Source organism: Streptopelia decaocto (assembly GCF_964273445.1).
Source record: "Streptopelia decaocto genome assembly, chromosome: 5".
Classification (NCBI taxonomy): domain Eukaryota; kingdom Metazoa; phylum Chordata; class Aves; order Columbiformes; family Columbidae; genus Streptopelia; species Streptopelia decaocto.
In genome coordinates, this window is record NC_138659.1 from 57,655,695 (window position 1) to 57,674,967 (window position 19,273).

General features: G+C 40.5%; 1 protein-coding gene across 4 annotated transcripts in view; it reads right to left on the reverse strand.

Moving 5' to 3' along the window:
• LCOR (ligand dependent nuclear receptor corepressor) overlaps positions 1 to 19,273 on the reverse strand; it is an 87,606-nt gene that overhangs the window by 22,294 nt on the left and 46,039 nt on the right. For 3 of the 4 annotated variants that reach the window (XM_082054599.1, XM_082054597.1, XM_082054596.1), the window contains 2 exons: positions 17,025 to 17,118; positions 7,988 to 14,205 (listed from right to left, as the gene is read on the reverse strand). In XM_082054599.1, coding sequence (XP_081910725.1) covers positions 13,236 to 14,205; positions 17,025 to 17,118 — 1,064 coding nt within the window. In that variant the 3' untranslated portion in view covers positions 7,988 to 13,235. Of the gene's footprint in view, positions 1 to 7,987; positions 14,206 to 17,024; positions 17,119 to 19,273 lie in introns of those variants that run through there. The other variant, XM_082054598.1, reaches the window with a different exon arrangement.

The following is a 19,273-nucleotide window of genomic DNA, read 5'->3' on the forward strand; positions in this document are numbered from 1 at the left end:
GTGCTGTAAGACCAGAGAAATACAGAATAGGACCATCCCCAGAAATCACAGCAAAGCCACCTCCGAAAAATCTTCCTCAGACCAGCTCGCACATTCAGGTGGCGACACCAAAACCCAAACGACATTCGCCGTGGGGATTTTTGACCCACAAAAGGCTGAGTGCTAGATAGATTCCCTGTTGTCCTGCTCAGCCCTGGCTATTCCTATTAATCTTACAAGGAAAGACCTTTTTTGGTTTTTCAAATTTATTTATTTTGGGCAGGAGCTATAAAAGAACAGATTAAACAGCCAAAATCCAAATGTCATCAATGTGCTCTTTGCCAGCACTAAACCACGATATTCATCACTTTGTGCTAGGTTACGTTGATTTTAAGCTTTATTACAAATTACTATTCCTAATTTAATAATAAACCCATTAAAGGAGCCACAAGGTGTATTTCTTTTAAATCCCGAGTTATGTTAGTTTTGGTTTTATCAATTAGCAATCCAGTCTACACTCAAACAAAAGTAAAGGCACTGACATAAGGACAGATATAGGCAAGAAGGCAGGAATTAAAGAACAGTTGAGCAGTCACCCTTACTGTACACACTTGTGTCTGCCTATTGGAGAAAAGCCAACACAGGTCCTGAAACAGGAGCAAAAATCGACTCTTTTGATGCACCAGCAGAAAAGCTCACTGGAACTCGCAGGTTCCTAGCGTGCAGTCAAGTTAGGTATCTGTCACCATGGGCCAACGAGAACTTTGTTGTTAGCAAACATACTTTGGGTACAGAGCGAGCAGGTTTAGCTTTCTCATCTTCAATGAGAAAGGGCTGTTTGATGGCTAGAAAGCAGAAGAAAACTTGTATTTACGTACCAGCAGAGTACGTTTGATACGAAAGCTTCTTATGCAAAACTAGAATCCTACAGTATCTTTTTTTACAGTCTCCTTTCAAAGTCAGTTTGTTTTAAGCCACTGCTAACACCTCACAAGCAGCTACTTGCTTTAAAGACCTGAAAGGAATCCAGCAAAGATACTACGTGTGACCACAGCACATCTGAAAACAAGAAAAAATATACTATCACCTTCACGTAAGGGGGAACATGGTAGAAACTACTGGAGTCTCCAAGCAAGCACCTCAAGCTTGGTTTCCAGCAGGTCCCAGCACACCCATCAGCTGTGTGTATGAAAACCCCTGCACATACGTGGGGAAGCTCTTCAGCTGCTCCTAGTGTCAGTTTTCCCCCTGCAGAGCCAGGGTAACTTTCAACAATTAGTGTCAGGGCCTTTCTCTAACGCTCAGTGAGAAGAAAAGCACAGTCAAAGGCTTGGCTTTAAGAAAGGAAACCATAAAAGCCCCTTTCAAAGTTAGGAATGTCATTCCAAAACGAGTTGAGCAAGCCCTACACTTTATAAGCTAGACAGGTGGGATATTGGTGCATGTCAGGAAGAAAAAACAAAACCCATACCTTAGCAGGTGTAACAAAACTGCCTATTTAGCACCATAATTTTTACAGACCACTCTTCCTTTCAACACAAGGTGTGACCAGCACCTGCAGGCAGGAGCCCCGGGAGGGCAGGCAGCGGGCAGGCAGCGGGCAGGCAGCGGGCAGGCAGCCACAGAGCTGCCCAGGTAACGGCAGAAGGGAGATACGGCCGGATCCTGTACAGGATCACACGGGCTGCAGCCGAAGCCTCTGCCCCATCCTTCCCTGCATTCCCATGGGCACTTGGTGGGTCACAACTCCAGCTGTATTTTTATACAGGCAACCTTTGCATATTTGGGCAGCAGGGCTTATGTTTCTACACTCTGAAATATACCTTAAGCATTCCTACTTTTAGCTGAGCTTTTAAACAGTTCCTGGAGATCTGAGCTGTAGCCATCTCACAAGAAAATCTGCCTTTTAGTGAAGCGTGTACTCAGCAGAGCTCCTGCGGAGCCGCGCGACACCTGCGGAGGAGGAGGAGGCAAGAGAAGACTTCACAAGTTTTCTTTCAAACACGACCTGTAAATTCTGATACTTTAAAAGTGACCTGTAAAAGTAAGATGCAACTGTTTTGTGCTCTCTCTTCACGATACTAAAAAAAGCACTTCTAAAGGTTGTATTGTCTGGGGTTTTTGGGGAGGCAGGCAAGAAGGAACTTAATTGGTTAATAATTCACAAGTGTGAAGTCATTCAGACCTCTTCTGAATTTCCTGCTTGACAATTGAGAACATCTTGGATTTTAAGTCACAGAGGCTGCATTAAAGGTACAAGATCAGGGGAGACAACACTGTCACAAACAGTGTTATCTGGGATCCCTCCAGCAGTGTAACAAAGTGTATGGAGAATAACCATATTAGAAATATCAAATTTTACTTTAATCTCCCTGCCATCTTCATTGTATCAAACTCCATATCCTGGATTTGCCGCTAACACTTCAAGCTCTGTTTTTGAGACGATTGCTTTTGGTCTGTACTTCTGACACTCCGTATGTGAATCACATTCCTAACCAAGCCTCTGCTACTCACCCTCAGTCAAAACCACAGCTCAGCAAGTACCAGTGCCTGGGCACCCGCCAGAGCAGAGCGTGCAGGTTAAGAAATCAGTCATTTGCTGAAATATCTGAATCGGGATTAAATCCCCCTCCTCCCCCAGGCGCACTTTTGCCAGGCCTCCAGGACATCAGAGCGCTCCGCGGGCTCGGGCGGGAAAGCCGAAGAGCCGCCTCGCCGAGGCTGAGCGAGCGCGCCCTGGGCAGCCGTGACACCAGGGCTCGGTTCTGGCTGAAGGTGAAACTGTGATAAAGCTCAGGATCTTCCTTAATAAAATCAGCTTCACTCAGAAAACTTAAGTTGATCTCCAACACAAAAGCATTTCAGATCCCTCATGCTGAGGTCAGGGAGTTGCTTGCTTCCAGGTAGGTGCCCATCGGCTGCTATTAATCCCAGCACTTGCAGGCAGCGACCTGGCGCTTTCTGCTCTTCCCCTCACAGCAGCGCACGGTTTGCAAAGCGGCCACCAGCAGAGCCTCTTGTTTCACACCTGCTGGAGGATCTGGATCACAGAAAGTCACCCAGGTCTGTGTAGGGGTACAGTCCACTGTTCCTTCAGAAGGTGACCAGATACTCTCCTGCAGGTTCACAAGAGGCAGCCACCTCTTCCAATGACAAATGGAGCAGCTCAAAACCCGTCCCGAGACGAAATGAGCTGAAGCAAATTAGCAGAAGAGTTTTAAAGCTGCCTAACAGTGTTAATTAGATTTCTTTCCTACTACAACAACAGCATGGGTTCTTTTTTTCTGGGTGCAACACTTTGTGCACTCTTGTCACAATATGTATTTGTATTACAGAAAACAGCTTTAAAAGAAGAATTCAAGGCTGCATTCCTTTAAGTCTGAACAACTTCAGCTTAATAGTGCGAGACCATCGGCAAGTTCTCCAGGAAAACCTGAAAAACTTGGTATTTCTCATAATCGCAGGACTAAGATTGTCAATTAAAAATGTTCTGGGAAAAGCTTGCAGAATGTAATATCCTAAAGAATGGCAGATGGGAATATAGTGCATCACTTTCAAAGGCTATTTTCATAGATTTGACAGATGTATTCCGACATACAGAAAAAATATGATAAATGCAAGTTTACAGCACAAGGCTTTCAAGTTTAATATTCCCGAAAAAGTGTAAGATGTAGCTTCTAGTCAAACCGAGTTTATTCAAAAGACATTTGCCCAATGTAGCTAAACCAACGGCAACACCCAGCTACCTGACTGTTTTGCTTTTTAATACCAGTATTAGTACACAACTGTTAGTTTGCAATGTAACAGTTAAGTGTCTTAAAAACACAAAACAAAAACCCATCAAAACACAAAACCACACTGAAAAAAATCATGTTAGCAAATGCAAACCCTCAGTCACCTACTTTTCAACAGCACAAGCTGAGAGGGGCAATTTCTCAGGAGAAAAGAAACCTGGGCTAGACAGCGTACACCACCGTAAATTTTTGTAACACTGGGAAATCCCTATGCACCACTCTCAAAATCATCCTAGGACTGAACACGAAGGTTCACAGAAACGCCGAAACTCACGTGGGTTCCATTACACACCACTTACTGTAACCTACTTTTTAGTATTCAGCATTTCAGTATCAATAATGCATAACGTCAAAAGTAGTTCAACCCAAAGTACAGTCGTGAGAAAGAGAGCCGCGGGTCTCGAGCGAGGGCCGGGGAAGCAGGGCGCAGCGCCGAATTCGCCGTGTGCCCCACGCAGGGGGACGGCAGGACAGCCTTTCCTGCCGTGACTCGTTACTGAGTGCTCCATGAACAAGACTACATCACTTTTCTTTCACCCCCTGCCCCGAGAGACTGTTCGTTCTTCACCGGATAAATTATTTACCATTAAAGAAATGAAGGTGGACGGTAGGAAAGAGCGAATTAGAGTACAGGCATTCAGGAGACCGGGCTGCTACCAGGCAGCGTTTCGGCTTTCACAGGTCCTCCCTACCCCGCTGCTAAAGCGGCTTCATCACCAGCCCTATTTAGGACAAGAAAAAAGACCCTCCCCAAAGCTCGATCCTTCAGCTGCAATTAGTTTCACCTTCTGTTTTCACTTCCTCCCCTGCTTCTCTCAATTTCTGAGAGTCTGCAGTTCACAAGCCCGGGTGATTAGTGCCGGCATTTAGAAAGCACGCTAAGAACAACAGAATTGGAACCCCTTAAAGTTTTTCACAACAAAATTTATTAGAAGAATAGTGGTTTTGAAAAGTCTAGCATCCAGTGAAAACTACCATACACAACGTTACAGCTGGGAATGTGTTTCCAAAATGACATGGTCAAATAATACAATGGAGCCATTAAATCTTACACATGCACAACAAGAGAATTAGCGCTTTGACATACAATGCAAAAAATAAATGGACCACATGAAATAAAAATTTAAAAGTACTTATCACATACATTAAGACACAGCTTATTTAGTCCAGTCAAAAAATCAGAACTGCATTAAAAAAAATTAATGTAGTGCAATCAAACCAAAAACCTTAATTTGTGATCATAAGTGCTCTACTACATAAAACATTGATCATAGCAAGGAACAAAAAATTCAAATCACACAGTACAAAAAAAATCTGTAAATAAATATAAACTACAGTACAAGAGAAATATTAAATTATACAATTCCGTCAAACTGTAAACAGTATATTGAAATGAGGTCCATAAGAGTAAAGGGGGGGGTTCCTGTTTTCTTTTTTTTTCCCATGACACTTGAACTTCTAGAGGTCAGAGAGAAATGCCATTTTCCATACTCTTCAAAGACTATGGGTTACATAAATAGAAAGAGAAGACTTTTGAGATGTAAAGTGTCAAATAATGAAGCAGAGGTGTTGCTGACTCGTGACTGCCAACAGATCACTGCGAGGGCAGAGCAGCAGATTTCACTGTTAAGGTTTCGCCTCCTCGTGCGCAGCGCGGGGCCCGTCGCTGCAGATGTTAAGTGCCAACGCGCCCCGAATTCAGCGCTCAGCATCAGAGAGGAGACGCCGGCGAGGCCGCGGTGCTGCCCCGCAGGGGGAAGCGGCCACGTGCAGCGTCACCCGCTTGCACCTCTGCCCATTATCTGACAGGTTTACAACGCTTGTCGTACAAACACCAACTTTGGCAGAACAATTACTAATAAGCTCAAAGCACTCCCGGCCCATTGGTTTCCATCACAGTGGCCAGTGCACAGAATTCTCGAAGGACATTGCATAACTAGAGTGTAGAGGTCAGACAGCCAAGGGCCCGTGCTTGAGGTTAGAAGTAGTTACGGTGAGAGAGAAGCAAGAGCCACGTTGAGAAGCTGCCCCTGCCCTTCACAGAAGCAGTTGGGAATGTAATTCATTTTTAGCTGCGCTGGCTAGTAGTGGCATTTTAAAATATATAAGTTTAAGATAACATATATACTATATATGTATATAATATAATACATATTATATAATATACATAGGAATTTCTTACAATACATACCAGGAACCCCCACGCGATCTGCTCAGTAGTAATAACTGAATATACAGAATGCCACTATAAGTGTCTGAGGCACTGTGTGCTGGAGAGTAAATATGCAGCTTTAAAATCCGTTTGGCTGAGTTATACCTGGATACCTGAACTGAGTTTTAAGTTGACATTCATCAAGGATGTGCTATCAGCACGTCAAAAGAAAAGCAAAACAAAATACAAGTCACTGCTAGGTTTAAGAAGAGAGTACAAGTACCTGAATTGAGTGAGGATAGTGTGTAAACTGTCCCTGAGGGTTTTTAAACAGTGTGTGTACAAGTTGGATTCCTAAGAACATTAGTTTAAACTTACATTGCGGACTGATAAAATACCAATGTCTGACAATTTAACAAGTGGAGGTTAGAAAGAGTTATGAGCAAACACTCAAAACATATTTTATACATTTTAAAGCAGCAGTAAGCTGCTGTAAGCATACATCCCATCAGTACAAGCAACACGTGGGACTCAGATAAAGGTTTCTATTTGCAAAAAGCCCATCATATATCAATAAGTAAAGAATATTCACCTGCTAAATTAGAATGCACCTAGTTACAGACTAGCAATTCAAGATTATTTTTTTAATCAAATACTTTGCTATACTTTGCTATTACATACTAAAATTCCTTAAGCTCACTAATGCTGGTATTCTAATCTATTTTTTTTTAAATGTTCCCCCTTCATTTAAGAAATATACCATTCCACAACTTAAACATTAAGATCCATTTTCAGTCCTCAGATGTAAAAAGCATGTCAATGAGTTTATATTAAAAATTTACACGGTAAAAAGGCTTGAATTTCAGCCAGAGATTCTAAATACTACTCATTCCCTGAAGGCATAAGGGAGAAAGAATCCCTACCCATTTTTCTTGTGATACAGTTTTCAAACTGAACATTAAGCAATGGTCCGAAATGATTTTTCAGTTTGGGAAACTTCCCTTTCCCTACCCATCATCCCAGATTCCAAGAGTCAAGCCCTGAAATGGCCGATTGAAACGATTAGTTAAAAATATCAGGCATGTCTATATACATCCCCTGCCTGAACTTCAGAATATTTTGTTGTATTAGTCTTTAAAAGACAGATTATTATCCCAAGAGAACTTGTGATCTGACCTGAAAAGCCGTAAATGATCCCAGATTGTACATTTAAAATATCTTATAACCTGAAGACCAGATTTAATTAAGACTCTGGCATTGTAACAGAAAAAGTGCTGCAGTTATTCATCCCTTTTCTGGTACTTTAGAATAGGTCAGACAAGTGCTTTTTATAGTGATGATAAAGTTTACTTGCTTTCACGCAGGCATAAAAAATATTATCTGCAAAAATATTTGAGAAATGTAGCACCAAGTAGTTGATAAACTGTATTAGTAGCTGTAGTAGTGTCTTCACTATTTCTGAGTAGGAAAAAGCATTGTTAGACTGTACTAGGTGATGACTATAGAAACTGTTTTCTAACCAACTTCTCCTGCTCCAGCCAGAATAAAGTCTGTGTCCTAATCCCTGCTCCATCGGGTAGAGTTGAGTCCTTCTACATTATACTTACCAATTCGGTAGAGACAAGCACAGGGCAGGGATGTTTATTTTTAAGAAGGTGAATTAAATGCCCTGGACAGGACCGAAAAAGAAAAAAAAAAAAAATCCTTCCTCTTAGTACTTCACCCAGGAAAACTGATTTTGTGACCAGGCCAAGAGATTTCTGTGAGGATCAAATAAATCTCTCTTAATACAAAAGTTTTCATGACAATATCTGAATTTAGGCATAATTCAACAGGACATGAAGTCCAAAACTGCTGCTGTAATACTGGTATAGAAACTTGGCCCCAGTCAAAGCAAGAACAGGAGAGAGGGAGAGAGCTGGACACCAGAATACTCTAACTACTTGCAGGCTTTTTTTCTGGTATATGCGGAGTGCATCTACAGATCATTTGGAGTCCACAATATCTCTCTGCTTAGTGACCACCAGTATATCATGTTTATACACTGGATGATTAGAAATGATTAGCTGTAGCAGCTATTGTATTTACTACATCCAACAGAACTGCATATAACCAGCAGTGCTATTTTCAGGTTTCTGAAGGTTCTCGTTACAAAGTTTTTTAATGTAACTTGAGATCAAGTGAAAACCAAAACTAATCTCAAATTTTTTTTAGGTACAGCTTTTTAAAGCCGTACTAGTCAACATTATCTACTGGTGCCAAGGAAAAGCAGCATCAACCTAGACTGAAATCACATTTAGTTTCTGAAACATTTGTGGGGTAAACCTAGAAGTTTCTGATCTTCATGAAAATGAGGGAAACAACCCTTCCTGTTCTACCTCTAACATCTGGCAGAGAATTTAAGATATTTCAAATATTGTGACAAAGCTTTCGGTACAGGTTAATACATTTGCCTTCGTAAGAGCTTGGACTGCAACAAGTATATGCAATCTTACACTGAAGAGTTAAAATTTGGTCTTCACTGAAGAAAGAGCTCTTTATGTTACAGATGTAGCCACATTGTTTATGAGAAACAAGGGAACAGCACAATGTTCTCTTCACTCCTTGGACGCTGTGTTGCTCTCCTAAGACTCAAGGACATCCTAAGAGCATTACTTCAAAGTAAATGGGAAAAAAACCCACATGATAATTCCAGTTTTGCCTGTACACAATTGTTGCAGATGATATAAAAAGCAATTCAACCAGAACTAAAAAGTTTTTTCAATCTATACAAAGCTTACTCAGCCCTGAAGCCCCTGAATCACTTTGCCAGTTCCTGTGAATTTCCAGGGGAAGGCAACATACTCTGAGGTTCTCATGAAGGAAATATTTAGACTCAAATGTCGGGCTGCCACAAGACAAAGCACAGACCGTTGCTTGTCTGCTAAACACACGTGCAGCTCCCTTCCATGTTTAGGAATATCCTTGAGCACTGGAAAGCTCTACAGAAAAGGTGATATAAGAGTTGCTTGAGAACGCAGAAGCTGAATGTGTTCCCTTACCAGAGGCACTATCCTACCTGAACACCTGCATTTGTTAAAAGTAACGTTTTCCAATTGCCATGAAAATTCAGAGTTCAACTTCAGGTCTAGCAATAGGGTTGGTAACGCAACCAACAAGCCACGAGTTCTGCAACAAAAAGAAAGGCAAACCTGTATTGCTTAGGCAGCAACTTCTGCATAACAGGGAAAAATGAGAAATTCTAAAGAGCGCTGTCTTCAGCCTTTAAAAAAACAAGGTGGGGGGAATGACTGGAAAATAAAATATACTTAGACAGAAATAAAAACGAGTCCAGAAACGCGTCCCTACAATATCTAACTGGAAACGTCCAACTCTATAGCTGTGCTCAAGCATTACGGCCACGATAATGCCTACAACACTGTGGAATGAGGATCCAGCTGGCTGAAAGTGAGGTAATAGTTTGTAATAGGTCAGAGTTCTAAAAAAGCACTTTTACATCTTACAAGTCCAAATAAAAAAAAGGACACACTTCATACATGTTGGGCTTTCTCACCAGAACTGTACGATAATTAACTCCACACCAGGACCCCTACCACACTAAGCCTTACTCATCTTCAATTATATGCTGCAGCAAAGATTTACCAAGCGACACCTAAACTTCAGTACAATATGAAACTTGATTCTTAAAACTTTATACACACAAAATATAAAATTACTTTTCTAGGATGGGGTAGGGGAGAGGGATTCTCCTTCATGATACTTGGACTGAAAAACTAGTTTTCAGAGACTGCCACAAATATTATTCACAGTTTCTTGCTGTCAGGCTTTTTCAGCTACATCAACGTAGTACACAACAATACTGTTAAGTCCAATAACTACATCGAGTGGACGTTCTCGGGAATAAGAGAAAACTAGTGACGAAAAATACCCGAAAGGCCTCCTCCTAACGACGTCTCGATTTTTACAGGGTTGCAGTTTGTCTATGTTACACGTTAATGTGATCTCAAAAGAGCAGCAGGAGAAAGATTTTAAACCTTCTCTCCTGTTCAAGTGATCCAAGTAACATAAGCATCCACTTATCAGAAATAACATGAGAAACGAGGCTTTTGTTACACAGACAGCAGTGAACCACACCTTCCCACACCAAAATATGGTCAATCAGGGATTTTGGCCATGCAAACTGCTGGTCAGCAGGAAATTAAGCATGCTAATGGACAAACATTAATCCCAATAATATATTTTAAATGATCCCAAATACTACTAGTTAGCTACACTGAAAGCGCCTGCAAAAAATATGTAGTGAAAAATGAAACAAAACATCAGTGATCACTGCAGCACTCAGAGTGATACTAGTCTTACGTGATGAATCACCTCAGAGAAAATACATTAGATGGGACTTTGAAACAAAAAGTTAACGTTAAAAGGTGCACCTGAATATTACAGACTAAGTTTACAAAACCTACAATAAGGTAAAATATATATCTTTTGAATATTCAGCAGCTTTTTTTTTAAACTTGTTTTTATTTTTTGAGAGGCTCATGAAATTTTAAAAAGGGACCACTAACTAATCTCAACCATGCTTCACAAAACAATAATGGCTATTTTATATTGCAATTACCAACGTAATGCAATTAGTGCTTAAAAATAATCTACACTTTTTTCTTTTTTTTCCTTTTTCAACAGAGACCTTTGGAGGAAATGCGGTTGTTCAAAAGCTTCTCGAAAAAGAAAGATTACCTGAATATTAAGATATCACAGATCAAGTGTTGTGTTTAAAAGCTTTGCAGACGTGAGTATTACAATCTTCAGGTCTCAGGACATTTAAACTGAGAAAGTTACGCGTTTGGTTTGTTGTTTGTTGTTCTTTTTTTTTTTCTTTTTCTTTTTTTTTCTTTTAAATCCACTTTCTAACCAAAGCAAATAAAGAGTACTCAACTTCTCACTATCTATTTACAATTCTTAGCCTACAGCCTGAAATGACAAGACAAATTCTCTTTTAAAACTGCAGCATTAAAGGGTAGGCACACCATTCTTCTGCTGCACGATTGTCACCCACTTAAACATACACATACAAAATATTTAGGTTAGTAAAATGAGCACTCCACAAACACTACAATGACAAGTTTTATAAAACTCAACTCATGTTGCTTAAATAAAGACAACTGCAAAAGGTTAAACCTCTCTGAACAGCAAAACTGTTATTATTTTTTTAAACTTGCAGCAAACTTTCTACCATAACCTCCAACAGCAGATGAAACCACGCGTTTAACTGCAGCTTTATTGCAATCACCAGCTAAACTGGAACGTATTGCAGAGTTTATATACTGCTACTGAGCTTAAACTGCTTTAAATGCCAAGATGACAACTAGAGAGCTACGAGGAACCAGGATTTTGAGTACTCAAATCTATTAAGTAAACAAAAAGCATAACTGGGGCCAAGTGCCCAGTCCATTTCAAGAATGAGCAGTGCATATTTAAAATGACAGCAATGGTGTGCCTAACCTTTGAAAATATGAAGTTGCTGAGGAGGGGGGGAGGTGAATAGGATCAGCTGTTCCAGAGTCATTCAGCATCCCCAGGGCTAATCTAGGCCACCCTCCCATGAGCTTTGAGAAACCACTTTCAATCACTGACATCACTTAATGCTCTCACACAAAAACTCCAATGTTTCTTTTGGTTGTGCAAATGGGAAAAAAAAAAAAAAAATAAAAATCATACATCTATCTACCTTCTGCACAGATTAAGATCAAATTGTTTCTACCTGAAGAACCAGCAATTCCAATTTGGTCATATTGTGGTAAATCCAGTAAGCTCCACCTAGTTACTGACCACTCCCACAGAAAGTATCAAAGACAAAAGTTCTGTACAAAACTTATCCTGGATCTCCGTATAATGATAATGACATCGTCATGTTAAAAAAAATTGATTTGTGGTTTACGGAGTGCTTTTACGGTGTTTGAATGCTTATTCTTTCATGTGCTAAACCACTATCAAAATAGATTAAATAAAAACAACAACAAAAAAGCAGGACTTAGATTAATTCCTGCTACTGGCAACTGTAATATTTAAAAAGGAAACACCCATTCATTGAGTGTTCGACCCTGACAGTATTACAGACAGATATGATGCAGAGCCTGAGTTAGATCAGGCTACCAGTGTTTTACTTCTTCCCTGAACATTAACAAGCTCCTTCACTAATGTGGATATTTGGGCAGACTACTGAGGTTGTAATGTTTGAGATTACCATCTTGCGGGCTTTTGTTTGTTTGTTTGTTTTTGCAATATCACAGTAGTTTGTTACACAAATCCCCCCTCCCCAGATTAGAGTCATTTAAACTAGTTGTTGGAACCACACAGTTTAGTAAACTCAGAATCAAGTCTGTAAAAAGCATAAAGGTCACAAAGAACCTTAGTTCTGTTATGAGGCATACCCTAATACATCATTTAGTGTACCCTGACTGCTCCTGACTGCAAGAAGCTTGTCTTCCGTGAGATAAGGCTACATCCTCAAGCAGGTGAGTCTAAATATCACCCTTCAAAAATATCAAACAAAATTACAGCAAAGGTAGTGTTACAAATAATTAACTGACATATTCTGAAGGTAGTGTATGTAAGTTTTCCCTCCCCTCCCCTCCGGGTGAGCACTAAGCAGACAGTGAATGGTAAGTATGTCTAATTGAGAAAGAAAATAGTGGAGAGCCTAATTAGACCCAATTGATTATCCATCTAATAAACAAATCTGAGTTCAAGAGAGGTACCATTCCTAGATAGCTTGCTTTAGCTTAGATCTTTCAATCAACTGGATCAAAGAAAAGGAGGGGAAAAATATTTCTGAAATGTTTTGAAGAATGACAGTCTGATCCTCATTCAAAAAAGCCTGGCTTTAAGAGAGCATCAGTTTAACAAAGTGGACTTATTTCTATCAAGTCAGAAATGAAAAATTCAACACCAGAAGTTCAGACAGGCTCTACAGGCAAGATGTTCACTTCCACAGATCTGCATTCTTTGTGAGGTAACTCAACTCTCTTATTACAGAGAAACATGCAAAAGGCAAAAGAAAAAAAAAAAAAAAAAAGAACAAAAAAGGGTTAGTGGGCAGGTGAAGGAGGGAAACTGCACCACACCAGGCTAGAAAAATTTACAAATGTGACATTCAGAGCACACCTTTCACTTGTGTCCACACAAGTCTACGCTAAACTGCAAAGGAAAGAGCATTGCAGCAAATAAGAGAATCAGGTGTGCTCAGTGGTGGCTAAACTATGCAGTAGTGCTCACCCAGTTTGCAAAGTAATTGGCACTCTACAACATCCCTACTCATCTTTCAATTCATTCGCACTTTGTGCTGCTTCTCCCTGGGGATCTAATTCAATCTTTACTGAAACATCCTGCCCCTCCGACCTCATTAATTTCATTTTTTTCTTTGGAGGGTTTTTCAAAGTGCCCAGCCTCTCTTTAACTTTGTACTCCAGTGTACTGTGGGGAATCCCATAAATACTCTGAGCTTTGGAAACACTCATTTTCCCGCTCATAACCACAGAGATTGCTTCCTCCAGTATCTCGCTGTTGTACTGTCTGTATCTCCCTCTTTTCTTCCTAGGTTGCTTGGAGCCAGGATCTCCCTCTTGATCTGAGGTGGGATATGGCTGTCCAGAGGTAGACTGCTCAGCATCTGAGCCCCAGGAATCTGGTCCAGCATCCAGCAAACTTCTCCTGTTTTGTTTTGGAAGGATAGCCCTTAACTTTTTGCTAAGCGCGCTCTCCGTTTGTGAACCCATTACCAAAGAGCTATAGCTGTACTGGTCACCAGTGCGGGACTCCCATGAAAGGTCCATGCCTCGAACTTGTGGTATCTTTAAATCCACAGGAGACGAATGGCTCACGTCCTTTTTCCCATCCTGTTTAGTTTGAAGTGCCATTTTTTGAAAGGCAGAGTTTTCTGTAAGAAAAGGAAGGTCACTGATGTTGCTGAGTGCACCGTTTCCCCTGAATTTCATGCGGCTGAAATTGAATTCGTAGTGTGGTTTTGCCCAAGAAGCCTCCCTGGATAATATTAAGTGCTGTCCGTGATTCTGTAGTCCGGATGGCCCATGGCTGGCAGTCGTAGAAAACTGGTTTCTGCTCAGCAGTTCTTCACTAATCTGGAGTGATCGAGCCAGCGGTACTTTAAGAGATGTGGAGTGGCCATAACCTTCCCTGGTTCCATCCTGCAAGCTTCTTGGAGGTACCCCATCACCACTCTGTAGTCCCTCTGGATGGTGCTGGCTGGGTCTCCCAGGTCGCCTAATTGGATGGAAGGAAACTGATGTGAGCAGGACTTGCACAGGTAGGGAGGGATGGGTGAGGGGGCCACTCCTTTATTAGAAGGCCTTGCTTGGGTAACATCACTTTTTGTGTTATTTTTTTTCTCTAAATTTTTTTAAATTATTTTTTTATTTTAATTTTTTTTGGTTTTTAAGTCTCAGCATCAGTCAGTTTTAAAACTTGTTCGCAAAAAAAGAGAAGCTTTTTGGGCAAAGAAAAATGAAACCTGTTGGCTGGTCTCTGGTTGGGTTCACAAATTCTCGGAGTAGAAAAGACTTCGCGCAAGCGTCTGAAAATATCACCTTAATTACAAAGTAGTAATCAATCGCCATAGATCTACACACAACTGTGTTAATGGTGTGACGTTACCACTAAACAAGTACAGTAATAAAAGAGTAAGCCAAAGTGCAACATATTCAACATGCAAATATGACTGCCACCTGCAGTATCTATAGGTGGAAACCCTGGATGATGTTCGCTTACATCATATTGAAGAACTGCTGCTCAGGATGAAAAAAAAGCAATACTTAGCAGGCCTCAAAGGTATTTACTTGACTTTCATTAGGCACCAAATATGAAAGCACTGCATTTCACTAAACTTACCAAATTGCTCTCTTAACAACCAGTTGCATATATACATGTCCCTCATTCTCATTTGATACATAGCAAGGACAGGAAAAAAAAAAAGACCCAAGTTCCAACTGTCATCAAGATGAAGGATTAATAGCAGAAAAAGCAGTACGTATTTTTACCATCTTCCTTTTCACAGTGTTCTTTCCATGACACAAAGCACTACTACTGCAGATAAACACCTATATTTTAATATTTTACTTGCCTAACCCCCTGTAGTAACTAAGTCACACTAGTTTAAAAATCCACCCCCAAACTTGTCCATGTTCAACATAGAGATTAAAGAGGAAACTAATAAGCAATTATAATGTAATGGTCTGGGACACTACACTGGTGTAAAGCCCTCTAGCTAAATCAGCGTTCTCTAAGGACAGGATACATACTGCTGAAAAGCTACATTGTTCTTTTTAACATCACATTGGGATTATAGAAAAACAGTCTTTAGAGAAAACACATCCACTGAAAGGACCTGGCATGTAACATACCCAGTGCTCAATACATACGCTACCAGCTTCTCTCCAGGATGCAACAGATCAGGGTTGCAGCGGGTAACGAGTCAACAAGGATTCAGAACAAAATCCAAACAAGTGAATGGAAGTTTGTGATCCCAGAAACTCTCTCACGCAATGTGCATTCTCTGTCCCTTCTACAGCATCTATTGGCATCAGAACGCGCAGCAGGGATTCTGCACCTACTCGAGGTCACACTGAGAGCTAACAGGTCGCACCTGATGTCACCGAGGCTGAACAGCCTGCAGCCCCCCCTCAGCTTCTGCACACCTGTGCAAGTAATCACAGGTGCCGCAAACTCTCCGGACCCACCAAACTGATGGGGACAGTGCCAAATGCTGGCCCTGTCACCCCGTCACCCCTGAGTGTCGTACTTTGGCCCTCACTCGATACACAAGGGAACAAACAACACGCAGCCTCGGTGGCTTCTGGTGCCTTCCGAGGGAAATAAAGGTGGAAGGAACCTGTTCAGAATCGAAAGAGGAGAGCTGGTGGGGAAGGTTTATGCTAAAGAATTCTGAAAAAGTATCAAGAATAACTTTTAAACAAGGATTGAGGTGTCTTATTAATAGAAATATTAAATGGAAAAAGTAATCTTGAAGGGAGAAATCCGAGACAATAATATTTTTCCAAAGAGAAACGCAAAAGTTAAATCAATTGTTAGCAGTACATGGGAACGGTGGTGGTGGGTTGTTAGTTTAAAATTTCTAGTTTTTCAAAGTCTATTGTAAAGCTAAATGCAGCAATTAAATGGCAGTTTAAACCATATACTGTTCCTGTACTTCACCAAAAAAATTGTTCACAGTAGCTTCAAGAAAAAAATTCTCCCATCAACATTCAAAAATCCCTCTTACTCCCAGTCAACCTCTCCAGCACAATTAACTCAATCCTCGCTACGAGTAAAGGGTTTCTAAATGTGTGCAAATGGTGACCATTAGAAATATGAAACCTTACAGAAATTTTGTTGATATAACATTCTTCCACACCTTGAACTAATTAAGGCAAGACTAGTAGACCACATATTAAAAAAAAAAAAAGACCAAAAAACCCCCAAACTCGTTCAGTGCTACAGTACCATCACAAATCCAAAAGGCCGTATTTAAAGTTTTCTGACCTACCAGACCCTCCCCCATTCCCTTTTTTTTTCTTTTTTCATTTTTTAAGTTGTGGTTTATGCTAGGAAATATTAACAAAGAACATGCAGTGGTGATTTAAATCTAGTGCAGCTTCACTCATCACCCAAATCACTGCTACCTCCAAAATAAACTTTTCTGTTAGCTAACTTTCCCCTAAGTGAAGTGAAACCTAAATTATACTGCAAAGCCTCTACTATTCTTCATGCATTTAACTGAACTTGCATCTCCACAGACATCACTGATCACTGAACCCAAGAAGCAGGCAATGGAAAGATCTTTGGCTAAGTACGAAATTGGCCCAAATAACAGCTATTAGAGTTCTTAACTGAAAGCTAAACGTGCCTCAGTTTGCAACAACTCTTATTTGGCAGGTGGGATGAAGGTATTTACCAAAGGTACAAGTCAAAAAACACATTACTCCAAAGGGTTAACACCAAAAGTAAGTTAAAATTAACAGGAGCTAAGCACACATTTTTTAGTACAAAACAGTTTTAAAATGTCATAGTAAGTTGCTTTCTCTTACCCATTTCCTGGAGTACTGGAGCACCCTGGAGAATGACTCAGAGAGGTGCTGCCGGCACAAGGACTCTTCTTAGTGGATAAATCAAGCACACCGTCTGTAGAGACAAAGGAATGACTTCAGTGTTTGAAGTAACACAAGCAGCCACGCTGTCCCTTGACAAAACAAGGCTTTGGGGCTAAAGCCGTATTTAGCACACAGCATTTTTTATTTTATTTTATTTTTAAACAAACTAAGACTTGGATTTGTTTGCAATTTGTCTTATGAGTGACTTCAATACAGCCCTCAGAAGTCACAAACAAAATTTGGCAAAAATTAAAAGTGCATCTGTTACAGGGGCCAGAGAATATAAGTTTACCTACAAATGACAGTCCAGGATACAACACAACCTATCACATAACTAACCCTCATCAGTCCTAAAATGAGACATTCTTCAGCTTTCTGAGACTGGGGGGGGGAGGGTTAGGCCAGTATTTTATTTTTTTTTAATCCAAATCTCTGTAGGAGAGTTCATTGAGACTTTCATATTGGGAAAGTCACTTTCAAATGAATACACGCATGAATGTGAGACTCCTCACCTCGCAGCTAGCTTCATCCTTCTTCCCATGTCTCCAATGGGTCCCTGCTGGCAGAGCTGCTGCCTTTCCCCCCCTCTATCGTGGCATTTTGCTCTCTCTCTTCTTCCATACACCAAATTGCTTTTCCTGCTAGACTGTTTCTTCCATTCTCACTAATGGCACTTCCTCGCACTCACTCATGCTCCTCTGCAAGCCCTTATATAAACGCTGCATTTCTAGGCAACAGCAAAGGGAGTGTTTTTTGCTAGAAAAGCCTTGCTCCCACTGCAATGAAACAACTTGAAATTCTGGTCATTTTAATAAGGGCAACATTGTCATAGAAGCAGCACGGCCATCTGAAATTGCTGGAAACTTTGAAACAAGGAATATATGAGGCAAAGACAAATTAAACCCGTTGGCAAGGTAAGCCAGAGATATTTCAGAGCTCCTTGCTTATTCCATCTACTCAAGTAAATGCCACTCAATACAAGAACAATATAAGATGGCTTTCAGATTGCTTAAAGTTTTCATTTAACATATGGAGAAAAAACATGATAAACAGTGAACTAGAATTAACTTACGGAAAGCTGTTCCACCCACTGCGTTTGGGAACATACCATAACCCCAACTGAAGGAAAGAGACAATTCAATCCTTCTTTTGAACAGCACTTGGGCAGCCACGAGATACAGAGACTGGACCAAGCATCCCCGCCTTGTCAAGGGGCTCCGCTGAGCAGCCCAGACTGCTGCCCAGGCCCTGGCACCCACAGCTTCCTCCGCCACAGGGGTCATTACAACCTACAAGTCTCCGAGGGCAAGAAGGACCAGCCTCATACCCCACAGGGAAGTTTACCAACCAGCTGGGTTCCCCTCAACCTGCCAGAACAGAAATATAACAAAAAGCACCACTAGTGGTCTTTCATGACAGCCTCTTAAATCTCTCATTAACAAGTTTGGCAAATCTCTTCCCAATTACATGAATGTAAATTGCAAAAAAAATAATTACATCAGCAAACAGATTACTGTGTAAGTTAATATGCACATATTCTAGTTCCATAACAAGTGTTATGAACACTATAAATTATCTTACAGCTTTTTTGTCACATGATAAAGAACAGTTCGTGTACATGCTTTCTTCTTTACAATACAATCCTCTAATTAAAAAATTTTTTAAAAACCCACCACAAAGCAGCAAAACTGATTCTCTTCCTCTCAGTGAAAAGCTTCACAATGAGAGCAGTTTATCATAAAAATACATGCAAAAGACACTCGTGAAATACATTTATAATAAAATCAGCTAGAAACAAATGCCTATAGGCTAAATGAACAGGTCCTCACTTCAGGACAGACATCATATAACCTTTCACTGCAGTCTGTATCCGAAATGTAGCAACAACTTTCAACAGGTGCTGTAAGGGCAGTAAGTGTCCAGATGCCCAAGCTGCATATTGCTGGACACATAAAATTAACCTTTTTACAAAAGCGTCCATAAACCTAAGTTCAAAGAATAAAGGGTTATCTAGAATTCTGTACTAGCTAGCAAAAGGCTTTTTTTTTTTTTTTTAAAGGTACCTTGAGGATGGACAGCCTACTTTGTATTTGATAGAATGATTTCAGACACTAAAGCATTCCTGAAGAAAGGTAAAGGGGCTGATTTTAATCCTATCAGTAGGATACACTTATAACCTCTATTCA